At 52.4% G+C, this 26,918-nt stretch overlaps 4 protein-coding genes and 1 long non-coding RNA gene across 9 annotated transcripts; 2 read left to right on the top strand and 3 right to left on the bottom strand.

Moving 5' to 3' along the window:
• Positions 1-204: 204 nt before the first annotated feature.
• Positions 205-11,599, top strand: LOC125983281 (syntaxin-1B). 2 transcript variants are annotated; one of them, XM_049744409.2, is made up of 10 exons: positions 214-635; positions 4,260-4,334; positions 4,501-4,600; positions 5,253-5,327; positions 5,401-5,474; positions 5,588-5,696; positions 5,830-5,903; positions 6,376-6,513; positions 6,595-6,705; positions 6,977-11,599. In XM_049744409.2, exons 1-10 carry the CDS (start codon positions 606-608, stop codon positions 7,055-7,057), a joined length of 867 nt encoding a protein of 288 aa, XP_049600366.1. In that variant the 5' UTR covers positions 214-605; the 3' UTR covers positions 7,058-11,599. The 2 variants fall into 2 exon arrangements, with proteins under 2 accessions (XP_068509582.1, XP_049600366.1); XM_068653481.1 differs by having other exon boundaries at positions 205-635; positions 6,376-6,705.
• On the bottom strand, positions 1,516-3,546 carry LOC125983292 (uncharacterized). The gene is made up of 2 exons (XR_007486667.2): positions 2,486-3,546; positions 1,516-2,013 (listed from the first exon to the last, which is right to left on the bottom strand). It is a non-coding gene; the product is annotated as an uncharacterized lncRNA (long non-coding RNA).
• An 804-nt stretch (positions 11,600-12,403) lies between the features above and the next one.
• On the bottom strand, positions 12,404-20,386 carry si:dkey-89b17.4 (zinc finger protein 646). Of its 3 annotated transcripts, none has more exons than XM_049744365.1 (5): positions 19,920-20,386; positions 16,010-18,687; positions 14,632-15,741; positions 14,453-14,547; positions 13,992-14,140 (listed from the first exon to the last, which is right to left on the bottom strand). In XM_049744365.1, the coding sequence occupies exons 2-4, from the start codon at positions 18,508-18,510 to the stop codon at positions 14,469-14,471; spliced, it is 3,690 nt and encodes a 1,229-aa protein (XP_049600322.1). In that variant the 5' UTR covers positions 18,511-18,687; positions 19,920-20,386; the 3' UTR covers positions 13,992-14,140; positions 14,453-14,468. The 3 variants fall into 3 exon arrangements, with proteins under 3 accessions (XP_049600321.1, XP_049600322.1, XP_049600323.1); XM_049744366.1 differs by having other exon boundaries at positions 14,002-14,143; positions 14,455-14,547; XM_049744364.1 differs by lacking the exon at positions 14,453-14,547 and having other exon boundaries at positions 12,404-14,140.
• A 97-nt stretch (positions 20,387-20,483) lies between these two features.
• On the top strand, positions 20,484-22,794 carry thoc6 (THO complex 6). Of its 2 annotated transcripts, XM_049744402.1 has the most exons (13): positions 20,484-20,597; positions 20,791-20,882; positions 20,950-21,014; positions 21,088-21,191; positions 21,271-21,308; positions 21,411-21,459; positions 21,543-21,614; positions 21,686-21,788; positions 21,969-22,018; positions 22,099-22,161; positions 22,239-22,349; positions 22,414-22,542; positions 22,645-22,794. In XM_049744402.1, the coding sequence occupies exons 1-13, from the start codon at positions 20,511-20,513 to the stop codon at positions 22,723-22,725; spliced, it is 1,044 nt and encodes a 347-aa protein (XP_049600359.1). In that variant the 5' UTR covers positions 20,484-20,510; the 3' UTR covers positions 22,726-22,794. The 2 variants fall into 2 exon arrangements, with proteins under 2 accessions (XP_049600359.1, XP_049600360.1); XM_049744403.2 differs by lacking the exon at positions 21,543-21,614.
• med15 (mediator complex subunit 15) lies at positions 22,784-26,754 on the bottom strand. Its single transcript, XM_049744374.1, has 18 exons — positions 26,547-26,754; positions 26,122-26,209; positions 25,994-26,045; positions 25,895-25,918; positions 25,665-25,829; positions 25,278-25,450; positions 24,944-25,207; positions 24,724-24,819; positions 24,556-24,651; positions 24,377-24,495; positions 24,176-24,303; positions 23,986-24,120; positions 23,849-23,912; positions 23,710-23,776; positions 23,490-23,644; positions 23,232-23,398; positions 23,069-23,167; positions 22,784-22,993 (listed from the first exon to the last, which is right to left on the bottom strand). The coding sequence occupies exons 1-18, from the start codon at positions 26,612-26,614 to the stop codon at positions 22,857-22,859; spliced, it is 2,097 nt and encodes a 698-aa protein (XP_049600331.1). The 5' UTR covers positions 26,615-26,754; the 3' UTR covers positions 22,784-22,856.
• Positions 26,755-26,918: the final 164 nt, after the last annotated feature.

The following is a 26,918-nucleotide window of genomic DNA, read 5'->3' as shown; positions in this document are numbered from 1 at the left end:
TTCCACTCCTAAGTCAGAGCAGCAGAGAATCTGCATGTGCAGACACACCTGAAAAGTTCACCTTGCCGCCGCATGAGGGCGGCAGTGGTGTCAGCCCGAGGGGTGGGGGGTGGTGGCGGTGAGGGTTGGGCGCGTGCGCAGTGGGCACCTCCCCTCCGCATCCCTCGCCCCTCCCCCTCTTTTTCTGCAGCATCAGTACCACTTTCTCTTCTTCCTCTCTCTCTTTCTCCGCTCGCCTCCTCCTCGCCTCGCCGCCCCTCCCCCACTCGCTCGTCCCGCTGCTGCGTTGCGGGCCACACTGTGACCGCACCGACGACGAAGAGGAGGACGAGGAGGAAGAGGACCGCCGGGGGGGGCAGCTGCGTTCCAAACCACACGAGAGGGGCCGCCAAAAAAGAACAAGCGGAAGAAGAAGACGTCTCTCTCGTTTCCTCTCGCCATCCTCTTCATTAGCGACACATCGCAAAGGGGAAATTTTGCGGCGGGAAACCGACGACAGAGATCCCCCCCCCTTCACTCCCGGACCAACCGTATAATACTGTTCATCTTCGAGCCCCCCGCTCCCCCCACCCCGGACCAGCCGCGTACGTGGTCGTCGAGCAGCCATGAAGGATCGAACGGCGGAACTGCGGAGCGTAAGCTGACATTTTCTCCATCTCCCTCCTCTTCCTCTTCTTCCCCCTCGTGCGGCCTCCGTGCGTGCGCGCGTACATGCAAAGGGATGAAGACGTGCCGCCGTCACGTGATTGATAGTCCCCCCGCGTGTGCGTGAGTGAGGCGCGTCTGTGACATTTTGCCGTTTTTCGCGGGCTTCGACGCAGAGGCCTCGGGCGCGCGCACGAGGCCATAGAGATGGGCTCCTCGTCCGCGCGCGCGATGACCTGCTGGAGGAGGAGAAAATGCAGACATTTTTTTAACCAGCGCCCCTCCGACACCCCCCCCCTAAGCCCTCAAAGCCACGTCAGTGGGTCACGGTGGCCTTGGAGGAGGTCTCCTTCCTCCAGCCTCACCCATTTTAAGGGCCGCCACGCGCACGCAAGCTTCCTTCTTTCCACCATTGAACAGCTGATGCTTCCTGCGGGCGGGGGGGGGGGGGGAACTCTGCAGCACCTATAAACTATCCATCCATCCATCCATCCATTCATTCATTCATTCCTCAAGCCTTCTATCTCTCCATCCATCCACCCATCCATCCACAGCACATGCATGTGAGGCACAGGTGTGCAAATGAAGGCGGCGGGTGCGCATGGGGCCCGCCGCATCATTTTTTTTGTGGCCCGCTAAAGCAAATTGTGCTTGTCGACTCACAAAATTCTGGAAACGAATCGTGATGAATCTTGTTATAACGAGAAATTGATCACGTTTGAAGGCAAAACATACAGCATGCTTTTGACGGCACCTTTCCCAGATTCATTTTGGCACTGGCCTTCAAAATGCCAAAATTTGAATTGGCCCAATGTTGTTGACAGTTGTGAGTTGTCGTTTTGTGAGGGGCTTCTGATCAGGGTAACGGCAACATGTTCAAACATTTATTTTCCAACAATGCTTCAAAAACCGCTGTGAATTTTGGTTGTTTTTTCATTCATGACCAACTTCAATCGTAAATACAAATAATAAATCTAACGGCCACGTTTGACATCAAAATGTTAAGTATATATGTAAATGTTAACTACAGATGTCATTTTCATGATTTGATTCAGAAAATCGATTGCACAGTATTTGAAGGATTGACACGTGCTGGCATTCCCCACGGTCAGAACATCTTAAAAAAAAAAAATAATTCTCACCTGATCTCTTTTCACACTTTGACTGCCAAAATATCTTTTGTGTTCCAAATAAATTCTGATGATTCAAAAGACGTTTTCTCAAGATGAAAATTACATTTTTCTCCTCTTTGCCATGAGCGGTAACACAGAAGCACGTTGAGACTTGATTTTTTTTTTTTTTTTTGGTCTTCTTTTCCAAACGGTCCATCTTTGTCCCTCGAGCTGTCTGTCTTTTGCATTGATGCTGCTGCAATACACCAGAGGGTTGTGTGAGCTGAAGTGGCAGGTCGTGGCGGTTGTTTTTGCTTCCGATGCGACTCCCGACTGGTGTAAATGTTTGGTGGTGGTCCGAAGGAGGGGCCGTGGTGTGCCTACTGGCAGCCACGCCTCTGTCAGCCTGCCCCAGGGCAGCTGTCGCTACACAACGTCCTTTACCACCACCACAGTGTGAATGCATATATAATGCATCTTGTGTGTCTTTGAGTGTCCAGAAAAGTGCTACACAAATCACATAGATTATTATTATTATTATTATTATTATTATTATTATTATTATTATTATTATTATTATTATTATTATTAATGAGCACAATGACAGCTCATTGTGGGCAGAGACGCGTGACAAATACAGTGTAGCGCCAACTACTGGTGAGGAGGACTTACTCCATATCCATCAGTGGCCGGTAACGGCAGCCTTTATCATTCCTCAGCCTTCTTACCTGTTGTTGCACTTTTGCTGTCTTGTAACGTGACTTTGATGAAAGGGAATGAAGACCCTCACTTGTACCGTTGTGGGCATGCTTCAAGTTGTTTATTCGTCACTCCTAGTTGAAGTTGACTGTAAAACATATCCAAGAAACAAAAGACCATTAGACATTATTTACTGGAACAGCACATTTCAGTTCAAGCAAACCACAAAGTCCACTAGCTCCATGCTAACATATAATGCAAAACATCATAGACTGGCTAACAGTCATTAGCATAAATGTTATGCTAATTCCGAGTAGTGTTCCAAAACATTTGACCCAAGAGTCAACTATACAGTTCACTATTTAAAAAATCCTCTACGTAGAGATTTGAGAGGATTCGATTAATTGTTTCTAATCTCAACTCAACTCTGCTATATTCTACAATACGAAAATCCCTACATAGAGATTAGGACGTATTTGATTGGTCATTTAAGCTTTAGCGTCAACCATGTAGTCCACTACTGTACTGTATCTAAAAATAGACCGAGGGAAGGTCGCTTCAAATTCTGACACATAGCAGGGAAACACTCTATTAATAATAACACAAAAACAGTGCGATTAATAAAAATAATAATATACTTAGTGCAGTTGAGCTCGACATAACCATTGACTTTTTGTGGCGAGGCACAAGGCTGGGATTGAGAGGTCACATTGCCTTCTGATGTCACGTCTGACATCACTCATGTGAAAGTATGCCTTGAAGGGTTACCACGGTAACAGGTTAGCCCTGATTGCTTCAAAATTCATTGACTACAAAATGGAGGCAATTGGAAACTTTGCAACATCTTTGTGCATGTTTGTGTGTGTGTGTGTGTGTGTGTTTGCGCGTGGTTGTTTTTGTGTGTGTGTGTGTGTGTGTGTGTGCGCGACATCCAGCCATGGAGTGAAGGGCACAGCAGCCATAGATGGCAGCGAGGTCATTTTCACATGAGCCCGAGTCACTCTTCACTTGTGTGTGCGTGTGTTTGTGTGAGAGAGAAAATAGAAAACGTGATGTGGAGAAGCGTTGTGCTTTTATTAGGAGCCGCAGACATTTTGTAGCAGTGCCCTCCCACTCCCCCCCCTTCTGTAAATGCAGTTGACTCCATCCTAGCGTCCTGCCTTCCTTCCCCTCCCCCACATCCACCCATCCCTCCCCTCCCCCACTTTCACTCTCTGACCCCTGCTACACGCCACCCCCTCCCCCACTCGCTTCACATTGCACAATACACACACCACATCACCTTTATTTGCACTGCTCCATGTGTGTGTGAATGTGTGTCAAGTGTGCTTGCGTGTTTGGATTGTGTGTTTGTACATGTGTATGTGTTCAACCTGAGCGTGTGCAGACAGGAAGTTTACACAGTTACCATGGTAACTGTCACTGAGCACATCTGCTTCCAGATGCTTTTATTGTGAAGGGTATTCTGGACCTCCATGTCACATCATTGTCTGTGTGTGTGCGTGTGTGTGTGTGTGTGTGTGTGTGTGTGTGTGTGTGTGCGTGCGTGCGGGCTTATCAGCTGAGCCAGACTTGCTGGACATGTTTGCCCATGGGGGGCCGTGGCTTCCTACAGTGGTCCCCAATCCCCACCCCACGGTTCCATATTGGTCCGCGGGCTATTTTTTTTCCCCCTTCAGGAGCAGCTTATACGTCATAGAACACTCCAAAGAGCAATATGAGTTGGCCTGGGTTATTATATAATGGCAAATCATGTTACGATGAGCGGTTGCAATTGTGTGACGTTGTGTGTTTGAACTGCAGGCTAAGGACAGTGATGATGATGAGGAGGTGGTGCAGGTGGATCGAGACCACTTCATGGACGAGTTCTTTGAGCAGGTAATGCGCATGTCACAATCGATACACACACACACACAGTAAACCCTGCCAAAATGCTGGTGAGGCGTAAACACCAACATCCTGTTTGCGGCGATGCCATGTGTCATCCATGTTGGAGTGTTGTGACAGGAAGCGTGTGTGTGTCTGTGTGTGTGTATACGTGCAGGTGGAGGAGATACGCGGCTGCATCGAGAAGTTGTCCGAGGATGTGGAGCAGGTGAAGAAGCAGCACAGCGCCATTTTGGCTGCGCCCAACCCTGATGAAAGTAAGCTAATGTTATTCCATGTTAGCATGGCAGGATTTAAGCTAGTCATTGGTGTTAGTATCATTTTGGCTCGCCGTCGAGCCATTCGGCAGATGACAGCGTCACATGATGTGTTCAAACCTTCAAAAGCATTTGCTTTAATTTGCACTCTTCTGCGCCAACACGATATGGTTGGACTATATAGTTGAGTCATGAGTCAAATGAAAATACGTTTTGGAGGACTTAAGGGGGCACTGTTAATGAGGTCATTACTGCCGCACAATTGCAATGTCCCGCCTCAACATCGCCAACGTCCACTTTGATGTGCGCATGTGATCCGTGATGATTGATTTTTTTTTTTTGTTCTTGTTTCTCAAACCCTCTCTTGCTTCCCGTCAGCCATGTTTACGTTTGCATGTTGCATGCCGACCCCGCCAGTCGTCTGCGTCCGGCGCGTCCACTCGCTTAAGCGCACGTGAGTTTGTCTGGTCAAACAACAGCCCCTCACTAACATGACCTTTGGATCCCTCCTAATAACCTTTGAGGCAAAGCATGATGGGAAAGGTGTTTCCCATGGCGACCTATCATCTTCATACCCACACACGCAAGTTAGCGTATTGCTAATCCTGCATGAGCGTGCAGACAGGAAATGACCACAACATGTGACCCGCAGAGACCAAACAGGAGTTGGAGGATCTGACGGCCGACATCAAGAAGACTGCCAATAAAGTTCGTTCAAAATTAAAAGGTAATCTCTGGCCAGGAAGTCAGGCGCTCTTGGTGTTTTCACAATAAAAGCACCGGCGCCTGTTTACCCACAGCGATCGAGCAAAGCATCGAGCAGGAAGAAGGTCTCAACAGATCTTCGGCGGACCTCAGGATCCGTAAGACGCAGGTGAATTCTTACGGAACAAGTTCACCAGTTCATGCAACAAGACTAGGTCCCACTGGAGGCAACTCTACCGCCTTACTGTAGATGTGATGTTTTATTCCGATGCCGCCCCACAGCACTCCACGCTGTCCCGCAAGTTTGTGGAGGTGATGACCGAGTACAACACCACGCAGTCCAAATACCGAGACCGCTGCAAGGACCGCATTCAGAGGCAGCTGGAGATCAGTACGTGGCACACGTCTCGCACACGCAACGACAACAGGCAACCTAACTTGTGTGTGCTATCCTGTGTGTGTCTGTCTGTGTGTGTGTGTGTGTGTGTGTGTGTGTGTGTGTGTGTGTGTTTGTGTGTGTGTAGCCGGAAGAACCACCACCAACGAGGAGCTGGAAGACATGTTGGAGAGTGGCAAGCTGGCCATCTTCACCGATGATGTAAGCACCGCACCTAAGCTAGCCAACATGGCCGCCGGCCAAGATGGCCGCGGGCCAAAACGGCCGCCGTCTGGCGGGTGCGCTGACACATCAAGTGAACACGGCCTCTGTCACATGACCTCTGTCACATGATGCCGCCGCAAGAGCTTTTAATTTGAAGGGGACACTTGGTGTTATCCCGCCCCCTTCATCTTAGCAGCTCTCCGAGGCCAAGTCATCACAGCTTACTTGTTACGGATTGGAGTCAAAGGTCACCACTAACATGTTAGGGACCTCTTCCTGACTTGTCACAAAACTGTCACGATCATGTAAAGGACCTGCTACGGTCCGGGGTCAAAGGTCAGTGCTAACTTGTCAATGACTTATCACGGACGGACCTGTCAATGACTTGATGCGGACCCGTCCGAGACTTGTCACAGACGTGCCAAAGACTTGTGAATGAGCTGTTCCCGACCTGTCAATGACTTGTCAGATCAAGATGGATTCCCAGATGACCAAACAGGCCCTGAACGAGATCGAGACCCGGCACACCGAGATCATCAAGTTGGAGAACAGCATCCGAGAGCTTCACGACATGTTTGTGGACATGGCCATGCTGGTAGAGAGTCAGGTAGGCAGTATGGGCCAGATTCTTGTCGTACTCAAAACCCCGGGACCACCCTTGACTCACTTGTGCTGTGCTGGTTTTCAGGGCGAGATGATCGACAGAATCGAGTACAATGTGGAGCACTCTGTCGACTATGTGGAGCGAGCCGTCTCCGACACCAAGAAGGCCGTCAAGTACCAGAGCCAAGCTCGCAAGGTAAACCGCGACCACAATCAAAACTACCACCGCAACCGAGTCCTGTGTCAACAGTTTGTCGGATCGTTTCCACCAAAGTTGCCCTTTGTCACCGATTCCAATTTATGGACAGAATTTCTAGGAGCAGCCGAGACATCGAGGGTCCATATTTCTCTGTGAAAAATGGACCCCGGGATCCACATGTCCAGTTCCTGGGACTTGAGATTGGCATCGTCCAGTGACCTTGATCCGAGTGTCCTTGCCTGTATAACGGTTGCATGTCTTCCCTCAGAAAAAAATCATGATCATCATCTGCTGCGTGATCCTGGGCGTGGTCCTGGCGTCCACCATCGGCGGGACTTTGGGCTTCTGAGCTTCCGGGACGCCCGTCGCCGCCGTGACGACGTCCGTCGCTGTGACGACGGCCATCGCCGCCGTGACGACGCCCGTCGCCGTGACGACCGCCTGCGGCAGACGGACGGGAGCCGGAGAAGAAAAAAAGCCCAAAAACTTGAACCACAAATGCAAGAAGATAACCAATCAGCAAACGGGACACACTTGGGGTGGGCCGAGGTCCCAAATTCCCACCAAAAGCAACACCCTGAAATGCACCACGCTGTCCGTGTAAAGAGCGTAAACCGGCTCGCACGCCGTCCACATTTTACTTTGCTTCTTTCTTCTTTGGAGCGTCGCTTTCCTTTTTTTTAACGAGACGGTGATGGCGACAGCGTAGCCTGGCGGGAAAAGTCCACCGGTGCAGTCCCGCACAAATAGTCCGCCACCCCGCCCTCCGACAAACACGCACAATGGCTGTGTTCCGAATTCCTCCCTAGTCACTATATAGCGCCTGCTATCCAGAGTTGGGGGTCAACAATTTGTTACACTGTGTAGCGAGCATGCTATCATCTACACAAGCCGCATATTCGCTGTTTGGCATTCATAGATTTTGTTTTCCCGGAATCTGTCTTCTGATAGTCACTGAAAAACTCAAACTCCGCCCAAAAGGAGTAACAATATAACTTTGACACCATCTGCTGGCATTTTGGTGCTGAAGTGAGTTGAGGAGTTTAATTTGGACAAAAGTAGTCCTTTGCCGCCATCTTTGGTATTTGCAATACAGTATAAAGTTACGCTAAAAAAAATGTATAAAATTGTGGCGTAAAATTCAATATAAGTAGAGAATTTTGTAAAATACTCAGTTTAAAACAATAGATCGTTATTCTATTTTATTTTCTTTGCTCATGATTTATTTGAGTATTTTCTCGTAATGGCCTTTTTACGTAGCGCTACATGGATCATCGGGAATCATTCCCTACATCCGAATCACTACAAAGGCATTTGTAGTGGACCTTTGAGGAGCTATCTAGGTCCACAATATCTAAATTGCGATAGGGAATGAGTGACGGATTCCCAACACAGCCAAAGCGTCCCACGAGTCTTTCCTGATTCGGAGACCACCCCTCATTGGTCATTCATGACAGTCAACACTCCGCCCACTTTCACTTGATTGATTGGAACAAAATCCGGTGTTTATGAATAGGGGGAGGGCTGCGGGGGTCATTTGAAGGTGGCAGGTTGCCATGGCAACACATCAAGCCAAGGGTGGGGAGGAGGGAGGGGCCTCAGGTGGCATAGAGTCAGGGGCAGGGTAGTCAATCTATGCAGTTTCGATTACAAGTGTGACCGGCCCGCCCACTGACCGCAGCCCCGCCCACTTGGTCTTGCGGCCATGTTTCGCGGCGCTTGGTGCTCCTTTTACTGTACATGACCGCCTCCCGTCACTATCTGTTGACGTCACTTCCTGTTGACATCGCCAGAGCCGTCTTTGTCGCCTCCGTCTGGCCGAGTGTATTTGTAGTCGTCGACAAAGTTGCTCAGCATCCTAGCTTTGCTCTAGCCTAGCCTGAGCTTTAGCCTAGCTTAAGCTAGTACACACAAGATTCAAGACAGTGGAGGAAATAACCCACAATGCGTCTTAAGATGTTTCGTGGCAGGAAGCTAACTTCCTTCTCCAGTAGTTAGTATAGTCGAGTGAACTGAGGTGAAACCGCACCAGAGAGTTAAGGTCAATTTGCCCTAGAGTGCAACTATACAAAAAGACGTTCACATAGTGAACTTTGTTTAATGAAATAACATGTTTGCGGCCTTATGTTTTGTTTGTTCTCAGTGGGTCCAAACGTTGTAACATGTTTGAAAAACATACAAGCTTGGCACCATTAGCTTTGTTAGCATAGCGCATGTCTAATTGTTGTGGTTCTGTGATGCTAAGGCCTGCCTCCCACCACAAGTGAGGCGAACAAGGACCCCAACACCACAAACGGCACTCGGCATTCAAGCAATAACGTCATCGAGCGATCGCTCTCGTTACAACCCGGCATCGGTATTGGCATCGCGAGCCAAGCTAGCACGGAGCACGGCGGCTTGGACGCTAACAGGAAGCGGGATCCAGTGGCTTTGTTCAGTTACTGCGTGTTGTGTAGTCTTTAACGCTTTTAGCTGTGTGACGTGTTGTGGCAAACAAAACAAAAGCAAGCGTTTGTAGCATGTTTTCTTTTCATTCCCGAAACCAAAACCGACTTGCGTGTGCACCAAAGTTTTTTCGTGTTGTGTTGAAACCAAACCCGTCGGCCGCGCCTCCTCGTTTGCTCGCTCGCCTCCTGACACCCAAACAAGTTGCTCCTTTTCCACAGCAGTCAGTCAAATTGGGTCACGCTGGGACGTCTCGGACGGGTTTATGTGCGCCGCAATCATCGTCCCTCAACAAACGCAAACATGGCGGCACGAAGGAAGGTGAAGACGTGTTTGAGATTTTGGAATCGATCACTCATTCCTGACTCCCCAGTCCCCAAAGGGACTTTTTGACAGGACATTTTAGGAACTATCTTGGTCCACTACATAAACCTGCGTACAGTACAGATACTGTACATAGCTATTTGGGAGTCAGGATTGAGTGGATGATACTGCTCATCGTTGCTGTGTTCGGAACCATTCACTCATTCCAGAGGCATCTTAGGGACGATCTAGGTCAGGGGTCTCGACGTGTGTGGAGGCTACTGGAGATCATCCAGCAGGTCACAAGTTTGAGAGCCCTGACCTAGATCCACTAGACCAAAATCTCCCTCTCGTGATGAGCTAGTCAGGAACGATGCACTCATGTCCTGTCCTGAATCACTACTGAGGGATTTGCAGTGGACGTTTGAGGAACTATCTAGGTCCGCTCTAGAAAAATCCCAATAGGAAGTCGTTGGGAATAAGCGAAGAATTCTGAAAACAGCCTCAGTGTTGTCCTTTGTATTTTTGGAAAGATGACAGCGTGGATCAGGACATCCCTGCTCCCTCTCCCCCCCCGCGAGGCCCCCTACCCCCAATCCCATGTCACCGCTCCTCCAAAAGGTGAAGATACAATAAGTAAAAAAATGAAAGAAATAATAAATAACAATGAAAAAAGCATGCAAAGCGTTGTGGAGTTTTGCATGGTGATGTTTTTCGTATCCCGACCTGCCGCCATGTTGCGCACTTTACCGCTCATCGGCTCTGTCTTTGTTAGCACGTTAGCACGTCAGCCGGCATCTTTCCACATCCCCCCCGTGGTGCCCCCCCCCAAGCACCGACCCCCCCCCACCCACCCACCCCCCACCCCCATGCTGTTGGAGCGACAGGAAGCACAACAACGACGATGACGCTCGCTTTTTCCCGCTCTGACAAAAACAAACGAAAAGGTGTTGGCGAGCGCTCCAAAGACCGGCCTGCCGTTAGCTGTTAGCATGCCGACAATTTTGCGCGGCAGCGTCCTCCATGTTTGTAGTCCCGACGACGACGACGACGCTCTCTGTCTTCCTGAAAGCATTCCCCAAACCAAAACTCCTCCTGGTCCGGTCGCCGTGACAACGTGATGTTCGCCATCGATCCGACGCTCCGCCCACATCTTTGTGCTCCGCCCCCCCGAGTCAGTATTCATTTGTATTAGTGGGAGGAGTCACGAGAAGGACTTTGACTTTGCTGTTGTCGTTGTTGTTGTTCTGATCGCCATGGAGACGAGAATGTGTAATTATTGTAAATAATCACAAAAAGATGACCTGCATGTTTATCTAGAAAATTCCAGACAAAGTTGATGGCGTGCTGGAGCGTCCGATCCTCTTTAGCTGCCAGGCCGCCACCTTGGCGTCGCGGGGCGGGGTTAGCGTCCACTTTAGCCGTCTTCTTGGCGTCCCAAAGCGCCTAGCGGCGCCTCGGCCGAAAGTGCTTCCTCCGTTTTGGCGATTTTGTCTCTCGAATTCTTGGCGCACGTTCCGCCAAAGGACGACCGTCCGGGTTGGGGCCCCGTCCGCCCATGCTAGTTATCCGTCTCGTTGGGCCTCCTCGCCCCGGGGCCCCTCCCCGACCGCCCCTTCGGCCCCCCGCAGGCAGGCCGAACTGGACAAAGTGCAATATTATTTTGGCGGCGTCAAGGCTCGGCACTAAAGAGGACAGACAGCGGGACATCCGCTCGGCTCGCCCAACTTTGACGGGAAATGCAACTTGTGTGTTTCTTTTAGTGTGTGTTTGTGTGTGCGTAGTGTAACGTAAAAGCCATCCGTCCCGCCCTCCCAAAACACTTAAGATCCCCGTCCTTCGATTGGCAACAGCTCCCCTGCCCTGCCCCCTCCCTCGTGCTGCTGTTGGCTGTTTTGTTTCCGTTGGTGTGACGTGCCAGTATAACCCCCCCGAGCCCCCACAACTCCCTGACCAGTCGCTCTCTCGCTCCCTGTCCCCGTCCCACCTCCCTCCATGGATCTTTAAGATGACAACTCTATGCAGATGCGTCTTTTCTAAATGTGTCCAACATTTTAAGTTCCAACAAACAAAAAAAAAATAATAATCAAACCCTGACAGAAATATTGAAACATGAAGAAATAAAGAAGGATTGTTCAGTGTTCATGCGCCTACTTTCTGTTTCCATGCATTACTTAGATGTATGATAGAAATGAAAGTGCAGATGGATGTTTAGATCTGTACTGACACAACGAGTGTTTGATGTTTGGACAATTTTGGACGGTGAGATAAATTAATAGACGGATAGATGTGAAAATGTGTGAATGAGGGACGTCTATACTACGTAAGGGTCACAGCCGCGGAGTCAAATTTAGTGTCATTCAATTCAATTAGGAACCAGACACGAACATAATGTCGTTTTTGAATTTTGAAGTATTTCTGTTATAGTTTCATCTTTGATATTAGGAGGAATTTATAAGGTTTCAACGACTTACCTTAACTTAAAGAAGAAGGTAAACTTTTACAGAGTCTCGCGAAATGTTTCATGAAGGGAGAATGTTCTTTTCACGGACACTTTCTGAAGTTGGCACCGCGAAGACGAGCTGGCGTCACCTTGTCGCCTCCATTAGCATCAGTCCACACTTCGTATCAAGTCGTTTTCAGGCCAAAACTTGACGAGTAATCCTGCATTATGTGTCAGAACGGCTTTCACGTCAAACAACCTGCCGAGTAGCCTGGATCGCTAGTCTGCTGCTTGCGTGCAAACCCACGCCCCCTTCAGGGTGGGTGCCCTTGAGATGGAAGATTGAATTGAGTGGACAGGCCGTGTTTTCATGAGCTAAGTGAATGGACAGACGGGTGTTTGTCAAAATGTGTGTAAATGGAGAGGTTAAAATGATATGTGTGAATAGACAGACAAGGTTTAGATGATTTGGTTCTTTGAATGCGTCGACAAAAGCAAAGCGTGTTTGTGGAAGTCTTTTAATGCGTGTAAATGAAGTTTACAGTCGAGTTTGATGTCAAAACACGAAATACAAAATACAAAGTGACATGCGAAGACTCATCATACAAGTGTAAAAAGAAGCACAATCAATATTAAAACAATAACGTTAAGGACACGGGTTCTCGGGAGGCCAGTCAGTCCACTTCTTTCATTTAGAAATTCCACGCACGCCTCTCTCGTTGAATGACATCCAGCATTTGCACACGGTCGTCGTGCGAGTGAATGGACGACGCACATTTGTCGTCCGTTTTGTTTTCAGTCCTCAGCAGTTTCAAGTTAACAAGTTATCAAAAGACGTTAGAAAAGTCACGTGACTTCAAACTAAGCGTACATAAAGTCAAACGCGCTCGCTAACATCATGACGCTAACTAGCACCTCAGCGTCCAATCAATAAATACGGCAAAAGCTACGCTAGGAGATACAAAGGTCCCTTTAGCACAGGGGACCAGAAGGATTATGGGACATCACAGCTCTAAAGACATCTACACACTAGCGCTGCTGCTACTACACACACGTACGATACATACGTGTATTGATAACACGCTAACTATCCTACACAATCAGGAGGCGGATCTTCCTGACAGACACGCCCATTACCCACTCGCACGTGGGCCAATCCTGTTTGCGGGAGACAGCGTTCAAAATGCAGAGGCCACAAGCGTTACGGGCAGAGGCATATGAAAAGTCAAAGTCCCGCCTCTTCAAAGCACCTTGCCTTAGCTCCGCCAATCCGTCACTTGAGTCTCGCTGAGTGTGTGTGTCCAGGAAGCGCGTTTGAGCACGTTCACACGTCTAGCTTCGGCCAGAGCGCTTTAGCGTTTGTCTCTGGTGCACCGAGCCCCGCTAGCAAGCTAAATTCAGATAAAGGCGCCACCAAAATTGGGCGGCGGGCCGGCAATCCTGCGGGGCGTCGCCGCAGAGTTGCCGGCCCAGTGGACCTTCATGTGGTGCCTGAGGTTGGACTTGGAGGAGAAGCGTTTGTCACACTGCGAGCACGTAAAGGGTTTTTCCTTCGTGTGCATGCGGCGGTGGCAGATGAGCTGCGTAGACACCCGGAAGGACTTGCCGCACTCGGGGCACTGGTAGCGTTTGGGCTCGGTGTGGATGCGCCGGTGGTTCTTGAGGGACATCAGGTTGGGGAACTGCTTGTGGCAGGAGTTGCAGAAGAAGCTTCCGGTCTTGTGGCTGTTCTTGTGGTTGACCAGCGAGCTGGCGTGGCGGTAGGAGCGGCCGCACTGGTCGCACACGTGAGCCTTGGCCAACGCCTGCCGTGCGCGGACCCGGTTTGTGGCGCCCGCGCCCTGCTCTTGCATCAAGGTGAGGTCAAGGCCCGAGCCCCAGCCCGGCCGGTGGCGATGGGGCGGGGGCCGCAGGGGCGCTTGGCCGTGGCTGATCTCCATGTGCAGCCGGAAGCTGGCCTGCGTAGGGAAGGCGCGGCGGCAGGAGGCGCAGGTCAGCTCCCGCTGCTTCTGGTGGACCCGCCGGTGGTTGTAGAGCTGCGAGGCCACTCGGAAGGTCTTGCCGCAGTCGTGGCAGTGGTGGCGGCGGATCTCCGAGTGGATGCGGCGGTGGTTCTTGAGGGCCAGGAGGTTGTTGTAGGTCTTGAGACACACGGCGCAGTGGTAGATGCCGAGCGTGTGCGTGTTCTTGTGGTTGAGGAGGGAACTGGCATGTCGGTAGGAGCGTCCGCATTGGTCACACCTGCGCACAGATTCAACGTTAGATGCCGAGTAGAAGCGCACATCACGTCAACGTTACGGTACTGTGTCGGTATTACGTTAGCGTGACAGTATATGATCTGCAATCCGGCTTAGCCAACAAGAGTTCCTAGCGGCCGAAGCGGGGACCTGGCGAGGGGGACCGGCCAAAAGGCAAGGTCACCCTGGTCCGCCCCCACGCCCTCTTCCTAATCTTGTCTACAGGTGGGCCGGTCTCACGCACACACGGACACACAACATCAGCAGCACAAAGACAGAGTGGATGCTAACTGAAAGCAAACGGGGGTGACTTAACTGGTCTCTCCACTAATTCAATTTGTCCAAACTTCAGAAAAATCCGAATTCCGGCACGCGAATGGTCCCAAGGAAGCCGGATTGGAGATCATATACCTGGAATAGACATGTGCAGAGCTAAATTCATCTTCACTATTTGGACAAGTTCCAAAAATGCTCAACAAAGCGAGGACAACTCACGTGTAGCGACACTCATCGCCCTCTCCCGTGCCGCCGGGCGTCTTCCTCCTGACGTCCAGGCCTACCTGGTTGTCGCCGCAGCGGTGTCGGGCCAGTCCGGACCTACCCTGGAAACTCTTGCCGCAGGTGGGGCAGCCGAAGGGCGTGGCGCCCTCCTCGTGGACTTTCTGGTGGTTGCGCAGAAAGCGGGCCAGGCGGAAGGCTTTCCCGCACGTGTGACAGATGTGCTTCTTGCGCTGCGTGTGGATGCGCATGTGGTTGCGCAGAGCCATGTAGTTGGTGTAGGGCTTATCGCAGAAGTTGCAGCGGAAGTCGCCCGTTTTGTGCGTGTGTTTGTGGTTGAGCAGAGAGCTGGCGTGCTTGTAGGCGCAGCTGCACAGGTCGCACGCGTAAGGCCTCTCGTCCGAGTCCAGGTCCACAGAGCTCCTCTCCACGCTGACGTTGGCCGAGCTGCCGGCCGACGACGAGGACGGCATGTGCTGGGCCGGGCAGTCGTGCGCGGCCAGCTGCTCGGCCGACGAGAAGCCCTCGCAGCAGCCGTCGCACTCAAAGTCCATCTGGGCTCCGGGCCCTTGCGGGCCCTTGCACAGGCCTGCCGTGGTGTGCGTGGCCAGCTGCCTCTGGGTACGGAAACCCTTGCCACACTCCTGGCAGTTGTGCTTCTTCTGCGCAAAGTGGAGGCGCAGGTGGTTCTTCATGGCCAGCCGATTCGGGTAGGTGGAGTTGCACACGTTGCAATGGTACTCGCCGATTTTGTGGAGGTTCTTGTGATTGGCCAAGCTGCCCGCGTGCCGGTACGTCTTGCCGCATTCCTCGCATGCGAAAGGCCGCCGCCCGCTCTCCGCCGGGTCAAACTTCTGAGGCCTGGACGTCCCGGCCGACGAGTAGGGCTTTTTGAAGCCCTGCTGAGCGTACTTGACACCCACGGCGGGGCCCTTGGATGACTCGCCTCGCATGCTCGCCATCTGAGACGGGCCGGGCTGCTGGTAGCGCGAGCCGTTGGGGCCGGTGCGGACCAGTCCTTTGGCCCGGTGTTCTTCATGGAGACGGAGGTGATTAATCAGCTGTTTTTGGATCTTGAAGGCCTTCCCGCATTCTTCACACTTGTGCCTGGAGTTAAAAGGGACATGTCAATTTAGCTCATCGCAGTTAATAAGTCAACAATAGAAGTCATACAAGTCAACAGTTAGACTAAGGATAGTCAAGTACCGATACCAGGCACCGAAATCAGGCCGATTTCAAGGTATCGATTATTCTGCTGTTACCAACCTAGGCAAAATGATCTGACACGACTGAAATGACACCTGTTGAGGGTTGGACTGACCATCCTTCAACACCTGGCCCTTGACTTGGTGGAAAAGTAAAACGGTGGGCGTACCTTTTGAGGTCAAAGTGAGTCCTCTGGTGGTTCTTGAGGGCCAGCAAGTTGTAGTAACGCTTCTGACACACCAGGCAGCGGAAGACGCCAGTCTTGTGAGACTTTTTGTGGTTGAGCAGGGAGCACGGGTGTCTGTAGCCTCGCCCGCACTGGTCGCACTTGTGGGGTTTGTCACTTTGGTCCATCATTGGCCGTCGGCCATTCCCACCGAGGTCACGGCTTCCGCCCGCGACCCCGCCGCCCATGCCGTCACCTCCGGACATCCCTTTGGCTCCGTTGAGGCCCTGCTTGCTGAGCGAGCCGGCCCGATTCTTTCCGGGACACAGGTGGGTGATTAGGTGGTGACGATCAGCGAAGAACATGCCGCAGTCCACGCAAATGTGGTTGCGCCCGTCCATCTTGTCACCGCCGTTGGCCGAAGCAGCTCCGATGCCCTGTTGTTGGTCATCGGGTCTCTGCGGACCGTGGACTAGTTGGTGATTCAGGAGGTCTTGCTTCCTGGAGAAGCTTTGACCACATGTGGAGCAGATCATCCGCCAGTCCTGCTCCAGATTAGATGGTCCGGGACCGGAGGGATTATTGGCATGACTTCGTAGATGGCTACGCAGGGCTCGTAGGCTGGCGTAATGGTTCCCACACACGGAGCACTGGTAGATTTCTCCGTCGTCGTCATCCTTGTCAGGATTTACCATCCTCTTCCCTACGGTCTGGGAGTACTGCCGCTGACCGGTCCCTTCCTTAAGACCGCCAGAGGCCTGCATGGAGCTGCTACTGGAGTTGTGGTAGTTCATGTTGCCGATAAAACCATTGGACATGTTACTCTGCTGCTGTGGCGGCGCTTGACCTCGGCGGGAGCACATGTGCGACTTGATACCGGACACGTCAGCATACATCTCACCGCAGTCGGCGCACACGTGGCGGTCGGCCTGCCGGTGGGCGGAGCCCCCGTCAAAGCGCTCGTGGAACTCCAGCGAATCCAAAGCGTTGCTGTGACCGCCGTCCGGTACAAAATGGGCAGTGTCCGTGAGGTTTCCCGGCAGAGAGATGGGCGTGGTGGCGCCGCTGCTCTCCTGCACGTAGCTCTGCTGAGAGTCCAATGTCAGCGGCTCCGGCGATAACCAGTCGTTCCCGTCGCCCAGAGGCTGGTTGGAGGAACGGCCCTTGTGGCTTCGCAGATGGCTGTGTAGCGCCGCCAAATGAGGGTACTGCTTACAGCAGACGCTGCACTGATAGTGGCCCGTTTGATGACAGCGTTTGTGGTTGACCAGGCTGCCGGCGTGCCGATAGCTCTTGCCGCACTCACCGCACTTGAAGCGACGTTCGCCGTCATCCGGAGAGCCGGCCTGGGCCACGCGGCTTCCCGATGAAGATGACACAGAGCCCTGGGAATCCGAGTTGAGTATGGAGCTGTCCTGGCCGTGGGAGGCCGGGTGGGGGTCGTGGGTCAGGTAGTGTACTTTGAGGGTTTCAAGGTCGGGATGTCCCGCTCCGCAGTATGCACACGTATATATGGGATTGTTGACGGGAGGGCCCATGATGGGGTCGTAGGGACCCCTTTTATCACCGGGCAAAGGCGGGAGGGGTAGAGGGTCGCCGAGAGCTGGAGTGTATGCCGGCGATCGAACTGCACTCAAATTGTGAGGCATGATGCCGGGAAAGCTTCGGGACAGTCCGACGGACGGCGAGGTGCTGTTGTGAAGGAGAATGTGCTCCTGGAAATCGGCCTTGTTGGGGAGTGCAATCTGGCACAGGTGGCAGAAGCAGGAGTTGGCGTTGTCACTCTGGGTGGCCTGAGAGCCGCTGCCCCCACCGCGCTCAGACTGGTGGAGGCCGCCTCCGCCGCTCACCATGGACGCTGCAGGGCTCTTGAACTTGGAGTGAGTCCTCTCGTGGCTGTTGAGGGCAGCCAGGTTGCTAAATTGTTTGAAGCACACAGAGCACTTGAAGCTTCCTTGCTGGTGGCACTTCTTGTGGTTTACCAAACTACCGTGATGCCGGTAAGTTCTGTCGCACTGGTCGCACTTGAACGGTCGGTCCCAGGCGTCGTCCGACTCGGGGGAACCTTTGGTACCTTCGTGGCCCTGCAGGGCGCTATTGTTCAAGTGAGGGCGTCCGAAGCCGTCCGAGAGCTCCTGGCCGAGGGCGTAGTCCCTTTCGTGAGGGCCTCCTTCCTCGGGAACCTCCTCGTTTTCTTCTTCGGCGTGAGCGCTACTCGGGGACAAGGTGTGTATGCGAAGGTGATTTTTGAGAGCAACCGCGTTGGGCAGGGTGCGGGTGCAGACGGGACACTGGAAGGAGCCCACTTCGTGAGACTTTTTATGGTTGGCCAAACTAGCAGCGTGCTTGTAAATTCTTCCACACTGTTCACACTCAAAACGTGCACTTTCTCCTTGCTGGTAATGTGCTTTCATATGTTCTAGAAGACTTGGAGTACTGGGGCAGACCATATCACATTCTTTACAGGGGAAACCCTTGGCACGACTCATATCATGCATTGCCATAGTACTCTGGCCAGCTTTCAGGTGGGAGTCGCCACGGCGCGACCGTCGGTGACCATTGGGACGGGTGGGAGGGGCTTTCGCTTGAGAGGGTCTTTGCTCATCAGTCGAATACGCCGACCATCTTCTCCCCAACGGCCAATCGGGCCACGCCCCTGGCAGGTGGCCTGTGAGGCGTTACTACGGAGACAAGAGGGGGGGGGGGGTATTTAGTCAAATGTGGGAGAAATAAAGTGAAAGTGTTCTTGCTCATGAACCAACATTCATGTGTCTGTTGTGGGGGGCGGGCTTCCCGACACTGTAGCAGCATATTTGAGTTCACCAGATTTAAAAGTGATTCATTTACTGCAAATACAACATTCTGCATCTGTCTCTGCTAGCAATGTAGAGTAACACAACAATTAAATGCTCTTTCACAGATGACACTTGGATGAGCACGATTGCACACTCAGACTGGAGTTGCGTTGCATCTAATTAATATCTGCATGCATACAGGTCATATATGGGCCAATAATATTGACCTGCACATTCTCACAAGTCCACTTTACAAAAATAAGTAGGAAATGAAGTAAGGGACTGCTTTGGGACTACTTTGATGTCTTCAGTGTTTCTATGGCAACATGTCAGCAGACAACACTTTCAAGCGATAATCTCGTTTATTTAGCATGCACGTGTTGTTGTTTACGTGTGAAGTTGCCAATGGCTTTCTGTGACTGACGTGCTGGCGCAGTGAAGGGGAAAAGGGGAGAGGAAGACTGAGGGGAAGAGCGGGCCGCGCGTAGAGGGGGCCGCCTGACCTTGGCCCGACTCCAGCGCGCATCTGTCGGACAAAGCCAAGCATCTTTCACGCCGCACGGCTCTTCCTTTCCCGGAGCGTCATTCGCCGCCTCCACCGTTAACCCAAACGAGCAAGCTGACGGGATGATTCCGTCCACAACAAAAATGACAAGGGCTGTTCAGCGACGAGCCGCCGCCTACCTGCCCGCACAGCGCGCAGCGCGGCCGACCCGGGGCCAAATCAGCCCAGTGGCGGCGACCACGGCGGCGCTGAAGAACATGTTTGACTTTGACGAAAACGCCATTGTGCACGTTAACCACAAGCAGCCCGACAACGTTAGCTCGCCGGCTAGCTGTTTAGGAACCTGGCTCGTATGCTCAGCTTGACAGCAAGAAAGCAAGCAAACAAACAAACAAACAACCAAGCACCCACCCACCACAATGCTCACTCTCAAATGTACGCACACGCAAGACGCGGACTGCTTCCCGCAATCAGCCTCGGCCGGTGGCCGTGTTAGCCCCTCCGCTAGCCGCCAAGCTAACTGAGCTAGCCCCGCAGCTACACAAAGATGTCGACCCTCCGCGCGCGGCCCCCCTTTAGTGGGGGGGAAGCTGCTTTGCAGCCTCAAACTTACCCTTCCGCTGGCCTCCGCGTCCCGCTAAATGAAGCGAGTTGCGTCGGCGTGCGATGCAAACGCAGAACGTTGCGCCGTCAGCGACGAACCATGTTTTTTTTTTTTTTTGGGGCATCTGCTGTTTTTCTTTTGCACGCTCGACTTTTGCCTCTTGGCTGTCCGCCGCCGCTACGACGACAACGACGACGACAACACACTTCCTGCCGCGCACCGCGTCATCATGCGCGCGGCACGACGACGACGACCAGCTGGAAAAAACGATAAAGCATGCCGATTGATCATTTGCTTGCTGTCTACAAGAGTTTTTATTTTTATTTTCCACATGAGCGGGAGAGGCCGAGCCGAGCCGAATGGTGCCGAGCCGGGCCGAGCGAGAAAAGGAGCAGCGCCATGTTGGGAGATTTTCTTTTGTTTTCGTCTTCTCTTAATGCTTAAGCTGTGTTTTGTTGTTGTTGCTGTATTGATGTGATGACAAATTAAAATAAATATCCCCCTTCAACACCACACACTGTTTAACGCACTATCTCCCATCATGACAAAACAACGAGCATGTCGCGACCGCGCTCCTCACACTACGTATCCCAGAATGCAATGCGTAGCGACGTGCATTTCATGCGCTTTCACTACCGATCAAATCGCGCCGTCCGTGCACGCAACTCAACAATGGGTCCCGTCGAGGTAAACTTTCTCCTTTCTTTATCCATTAAAGATGATTTAATTTGAGTCATGGCCAAATAAAATTGACTGCTTTTAAAACGAAATAAACATCGTTATCCTAATTTGTGGGGGAAGACAACTATGATACAACAGCATCAAAACGTGCACATCTATACATGTATGACATGTTAATGAACATGCGACGTATCCACAGCTGCTGCACATGTCAGTGTTCTCTCAACGGTTTTCACCATGTGGACGTTTCCTGGCGGCGGGAAACAACTACGGGGAGATCGCCATCTTCAGGTGAGCCTTGCGAGGATGACGATGAGAACGGCCATAAAGATGCTGAGGAAGAATATTGTTGTGTCAGTTTGTGCGCAGCTTTGAGCCCTGATGCGTCGGAGGCGGGTCGGAAGCCCTTATTTACGTTTCCAGGTGAGCAATGTTGATCTTTTGTCCATCTCGGGTGAGGCCAATGTCTATCCCTCTGACTGGGGGTGCATCTCAGCTCACGACGGTCCCGTGTTGTGTCTGGAGTCGTTTGGCGGCCATCTGCTGAGTGCCGGGGACGGGTCGGTCAGCGCTTGGAACTGGGCCGAGCTCATCAAGAAGGTAGTGAGACATGACGGCACGTTGACATAGCACCGCGGGGCGTAACTCACTGTTAGGCTCTTCTTGTGTTTGCCTTCAGAATGTTAAAGTTGTGTGGACAAAGAGACCGGAATACAAGTGAGTGGCGGGTCCCCACGCAGGACGGCTCACCGTTCACCAATGTCTGGCTTGCGGCAGATCACGTAAACGCCTTCTCTCTCTCCCTCGTTCCTCCATCAGAGCCAACATGGAGATCCCAGAGATCAACGCCATGGCGGTCAACCCCCGAGTGAGTAGGGAAAAGTTCTGTACTAGTGCACGCTTTGCCCTGTTTGGATCCACTAAACAAAAGTGTTTGTGTGTTGGTGTTAGGACAACAGTGTGGTGTTTGGTGGCGGTGACAACAATGTTCACGTCTTGGATCTTGAGCACGGCGTCTTTAAGGCAGGCTGCGAGTGCAAGTGCCAGCATCGCTAGGCGGCAGCCAATGTTGACGTTTCCATCTTCTCCCTCAGGCCGTCTTCCGAGGACACTCGGACTACATCCACTGTTTGAGTGTGAGAGAGCGCGAGGGTGAGGTTCTCTCGGGCAGCGAGGATGGCGCCGTCAGGATGTGGGGTGAGGCCAGAAGGACATTTGAGATACCAAGGACATCTTAAAATTCCATATTCCCCAATTTGCCACTTTTGCTGGGATTGCAAATTCCATCTTCGTCAGAATTTGAAATTCCGTTTTCTGGAAATCTCCTGTTAAGCACACAAATGACATTTTGTGATTGTTGAGTCTTGTTGTGTGCAGACAGCAGGACATCTCAGTGCGTTCACTGCGTGGAGGTGCACAAGTACCAGGTAAGATGCCGTCATCACGTGGCCGCAGCTGTCTGTTAGCGTGCTGTTGATTTAGCTCCTCATCTTTCCGTGTTTGACAGAAATGTGCCCGCCCTCAGTTTGGCAAGTGGATCAGCTGTTTGACCACCGATTCGGATTGGATGGTGAGGAGGCAGAAGTTGTCAGTGCAGTGAACATCCTTTGGTGGTCGTTCTTGCTTTTGACTGTTATGTGGGTCCAGTTGTGCGGCGGCGGTCCGTCCCTCTCCCTGTGGCACCTTCGCTCCCTGACGCCCACGTCCGTCTTCGCGCTGAGCGGCTGCCAGAGACAAGCCAGCTTCTACCAGGACATGGTGAGCAAAATCTGCTTCAACTTAAATGGCACCGCCTTCAACTTGCATGTCTGTCCTGTCGCAGATTCTGGCAGTGGGCCAAGGTCCCACCGTGTCCCACTGCCTGCTGGGGGGACAGGTCAAGGCTCAGATCCCGTGCACGCCCAACAACGTCAACAGCCTGGAGCTCAACACCAACAGCGCCGAACACCAGGTAGTCGGGGATGGGAATCCATAAGCAGAAAATGACGTAGCTACTAACTGATCACAGGCAGGCATGTGTCAGATGTTTGAAGCTTTTTTTTTGGTGTTGTAGGTGTTGACGGTGGCAGGAAGCAGCCAATTTGTGGACGTGTTCACCAACGTGTCCTACAGAGCCTTTTCGCTACACTTTTGATGCACAACACTTTTTTTGCCCCCTTTTTTTAATGATGTGAATAAAATGTCCTCATATGTCGTCTTCAGACATGATGATGGTGGTTTATTAATGTTCAAAGTGAAAAAAGGTTGCCATTTGAGATGTTGCGATCACGCGGCGGACAAACAGGCCTGGCGGACGCTCTGCGCCCACGTGTGCAGAACCTCCGTCAGCGAGTGCTTGTCGGGAAGCTGCAGCAGCTTGGACGCCAGGCTCCTATGCACCGACTGCAGGAAATGGTTGGCGCCTGCACACATTTTGATATTTTGCCACTTCTTGTAACAGAAATGCCTCTGTAGCGATTGCTCGTAACTTTACTCACCGTACTGGTCGGCGTGGTCAGCCCAGTAGGGGCTATTGTCCGGATAGTCAGCGGGAACGCTCAGCTGAAGCGGCGGAACGGTAGGAAGGTTTTTGTCCTCTGCGGAAAAAAAAAGGTCAGAGATGAGACGAGATTGTGGGGTGGGGACGTCTTAGTGTCTCACCGAGCTTGCACAGCAGGTGCACGGCGCCGTTGTTGCTGCAGTAGGCCGGGTCCAGGTGCACCAGGAACTTGACGTCCAGCCGGGCCACCTCACCCTGCAGGATGTTGGGCACCTTCTGACGCTCATCCTCGTCATGCTTCCTCTTCCGCGAAGGAACCGATGGGCCGCTGAGGAGGACGCCGCAAAAAGTTACCCGTGGAGTGCAGGCACCTGGGGAGGATTTTGTGGGGAGCCGGAAGAGTAGCCTCTCATGCTTACGTGATGGGTGGGCCGTGAATGGCGGCTAAGGCGGGGGCGAAGGTGCGGTGGAGCGAGTGGTTGAAGACAGGAGAGCGGAGGTTGGCCATAACGGCGTCAAGTAGTGGCTGGCACAAATACGGCTGCTTGGGCGGCAGTGGCGGCGGAGGTGTCGGCTGAGCAAAAAACACACACGCGTTAGCGGTAATGATGTAACGCGGAGGGTGGGGGCGTATCTTACCACGGCCATGTCGTTCTTTAGCTTCTCCAGTGCAATCTCACACTTCTGCAGCGTCTTCAGAGGACACCTGAAGGTCAGAAGAATTAAGAGGACTGTCTCCATGGTAACATGGAGTTCAACAATTGCCCAGTCCTTTCACCTGGTCTTGGGATCCGTGAGGATGTTGAGGAGACTCTTCATCTTGCTGAGGTCCTTCTTTCGCTCTGACAATGACAACAAGTCAACGCCCACTCACGAGAAGTGCATTTACATTTACCGCTCAGCCCCACCCACTACCTTCGTTCTTATCAATCTTGTTGATCATGCGACGCAGAGGCTCGATGTATTTGGAAAGCTGTTTAAGTTTTTCCATGTACTGCTGGTCCTCCTGGGACGCTGCCCCAGCGGGACTCATCACAGAGTTTGGGTTTCCTGTTGGGAAGACATGTTCAGATCACGGTCGCATGGGGTGTGTGCACGTTTGTACCTGGAGTGCTAAGTGGGCCGGGCGACGGGACACCATAGTTCTGGGGTGTCCTGGCGGTAGACGGACTCTGTGAGGGTTGAGGGGACGGGCTGGGCTGAAAGCCCCCCGGTGACGGCGTGGGACCTGAGCTGCAGCAAGGATGAGGTCGTGGACGGTAAGGCAGAACGCCAACAGGAAGATGTTGAAGACACGTTCTCATACCTGGCCGAGTTGGGCTGCGAGGTGGGAGGCTGAGGAGAGGGTTGGGGAGGCGGAGGCATGGACTGCGGGGTCTGGACCTGAACGGGCGAGGGTGACGACATCATGGCATGCTGCTGCACCTGCCAGGTCAAACAGAGCTGACTGACAGACCCTGAAAGGTCACAGCTTGGAGGTCATACCTGCTGCGTCACGGCGGCAGCATTGGGGGGCGGGATGGCCGGGGCCATTGGGGGCCGGGGCAGTCGGGCTGGGATCTGCATGTTGGGACGCACCAGCTGGACAAGAATGGACGCGTGATTGACGGCAGCGGTTCCTTGTCTGATTCCCACCTGAAGGCGGCGACTCACCTGGCCTGATGCGGCCGCCATTTGCGCCTGTACGGCCGCCTGTTGTTGCTGCTGCTGCTGCTGCTGTTGCTGCTGCTGCTGCAACGCTGCCCGGGCCTGCACACATGTTCAAGGGGCACGGGAGCAATGCTCAGGGAAGGGTCTCAGTTGTGAAGCTCAAGAGAGGGGGACTTGGAGGCGGGGCCTTGGGTTAAGGAAGTAGGGTCAGGCGCCTTTTGACCTGGAAAGCCTGCTGCATCTTGAGCTGGTGCTGCTGCTGACTCAACGAGTTGATGGGGACGTGCTGGGCAGGCGCCATCTGTCCAGCCAGAGACTGTGGCACCATGGCGGCCTGCTGCTGCTGTAAGAGTGGCTGCATGGGGCCTGGCTGAGCCTGCGCCTGCTGCTGGACCATGTGCTGAATGGACTGTGCCTGTGCCTGCGCATGCTGCTGCTGCAGTTGTAACTGCACCATCTGCTGCTGCTGCATCCTAGACTGATGCATCTGCACACACACAAATTGGTGGCGGCTGAAGGGGACGAGTACCTGCTTGTGGTTGCGGTTGTGGGCATACCTGGTTCTGCTGCTGCTGGTTTTGCTGTTGTTGGTTCTGGTGCATCTGCTGCTGCTGGGCTCTCATCTGCTGTTGAACTTGGAACTGCTGCTGCTGCTGCTGGAACTGTTGGAACTGCAAGTTCTGCTGCTGCTGCTGTTGCTGCTGCAAGGACAACTGGGTCGGACCCCCCACTGAGGACCGGAAACAAGAGTGAGAAGGTGGGGGGGGGGGGGGGGGGGGGGGGAATGAGGGGCAGACTGCCATGTGTGATTGTCATGTTTGCATGCCTGCGCAGTTAGCTTTGACTGGGATGTAATACTTCCCGACTAACCAAAGCTCCACCTCCACCCCACCGCACAAAATCAAAGTGATGTGCGGCCCCTGCGGGCAAGCAAACGCACTCACAGGGTTGTGGATTTCCAGACACCCCAGGCATGGCATGCTGGCCTATCTGCATGGGTGCCATGGGCCCCATTCCCCCAACGGGGGCACCGGCGGGGCGGGGGCCCATGCCGATGGCCCCCGGGCCCCCTCCGACGCCCGTCAGGTTAGTTAGGGCATTGATGGGATCTAGTAGAGACAACACACGCCGCGTTACCTGCGCCGTCGACGTACACCGGTACACGTGCACTCACCTGGACCTCCCAGGGTCTTTTTGTCTGTCAAAGAAAAACAAGGCAGGTGTCAGATATCAAGGAGCAATGGGATGGCTGACTGAATTAATGGCGACTCACGGATGTCGCGGTAGTGGATGATGAGCCTGGCCACCAGGGACAGATACTCCTCCTGCAAATACAACATTGTCAATTTTCCTTCAAAATGCCACATTTGAGAGGGTCCACTTCAAATCCTCCCAACTCACTCTGGACTTGGCTTTGATGTAAACGTGGTTCTCCATGTCCGTGCTGGACTTGCTGTGTCCGCTTCCCGCCTTCCTCTTGGCCTCCTCACTGCAAAGTGTAAGCACAACATGGTCAGATTTACATGCATCTTGAGGATTTGTGCATTCCTCCACGTTTATCAGTAATGCTGACATGAGTTTGATGACTCAAAAAGTATTTGACATGAGTTTGATGACTCAAAAAGAATTGGAAAAGATGTTGATTTTGGTTGTGTCTTGTCACATTGCTATTTAAATGCTAACACCACACACAGGGTGTAGCCAGGATTCAAACACACAACCTCAGAACTGCGAGCCAATAGTGATAACTAAACAACAAAAAGATTATCTTAAGCTAAGCTAAAAAGCGCAGAAAGCGATAGATCGAAACGGCGATCAAATCTCACATCTGAGCAACGACTTTCTGCCGGAACTGAGGACTTCTCCAGTCGCTGTCGGGTCCCGGAACCTCCATTGCGACGGCAAGCCAGACAATAAAGTTAATCAAACACGTTTCAGACACAAAATATTCAAAGATCTACAGCAACAAAGTAGGCCACAGTCTCTTGACGTGCTCCGCTTGTCTTCTTGTTCTTCTTCTATTCTGCGCTAAACAGTGACATGCACATGACCGCCACCTACCGGACGCGCATTTCTGTGAGATTTCCAGCATTGTTTTCCATCAATTACAACACCAAAATAAATTTTATTTACTTTATTTCAACAGAGTCGACAACAATTTTGACTTGGTATTTAATTTATGTGGTGCCAAAGGTTAT

Source organism: Syngnathus scovelli, chromosome 16 (assembly GCF_024217435.2).
Source record: "Syngnathus scovelli strain Florida chromosome 16, RoL_Ssco_1.2, whole genome shotgun sequence".
Classification (NCBI taxonomy): Eukaryota; Metazoa; Chordata; class Actinopteri; order Syngnathiformes; family Syngnathidae; genus Syngnathus; species Syngnathus scovelli.
The sequence above is the reverse complement of the archived record's forward strand: the minus strand, read 5'-3'. Positions and strand labels throughout refer to the sequence as shown.

Bases quoted from the DNA above. Each gene is read 5' to 3' on its own strand.
- med15 (XM_049744374.1), bottom strand. From the start codon at position 26,614: ATGGAGGTTCCGGGACCCGACAGCGACTGGAGAAGTCCTCAGTTCCGG. The intron at 25,919-25,993 runs GTGAGTCGCCAT...TTTCTTTGACAG, and splicing joins CATCCACTACCGCGACATCC to ACAAAAAGACCCTGGGAGGT. The intron at 22,994-23,068 runs GTGAGTAAAGTT...AAATGTGTGCAG, and splicing joins TGACCACGCCGACCAGTACG to GCGCCAACCATTTCCTGCAG.
- LOC125983281 (XM_068653481.1), top strand. From the start codon at position 606: ATGAAGGATCGAACGGCGGAACTGCGGAGC. The intron at 4,335-4,500 runs GTAATGCGCATG...GTATACGTGCAG, and splicing joins TGGACGAGTTCTTTGAGCAG to GTGGAGGAGATACGCGGCTG. The intron at 5,475-5,587 runs GTGAATTCTTAC...GCCGCCCCACAG, and splicing joins TCAGGATCCGTAAGACGCAG to CACTCCACGCTGTCCCGCAA.
- thoc6 (XM_049744402.1), top strand. From the start codon at position 20,511: ATGCGTAGCGACGTGCATTTCATGCGCTTTCACTACCGATCAAATCGC. The intron at 21,615-21,685 runs GCAGGCTGCGAG...CTTCTCCCTCAG, and splicing joins TTGAGCACGGCGTCTTTAAG to GCCGTCTTCCGAGGACACTC. The intron at 22,162-22,238 runs GTGAGGAGGCAG...ATGTGGGTCCAG, and splicing joins CCACCGATTCGGATTGGATG to TTGTGCGGCGGCGGTCCGTC.
- si:dkey-89b17.4 (XM_049744364.1), bottom strand. From the start codon at position 18,510: ATGGCAATGCATGATATGAGTCGTGCCAAGGGTTTCCCCTGTAAAGAA. The intron at 15,742-16,009 runs GTACGCCCACCG...TTTTAACTCCAG, and splicing joins ACTCACTTTGACCTCAAAAG to GCACAAGTGTGAAGAATGCG. The intron at 14,141-14,631 runs GTGAGTTGTCCT...ATCTGTGCGCAG, and splicing joins GGCGATGAGTGTCGCTACAC to GTGTGACCAATGCGGACGCT.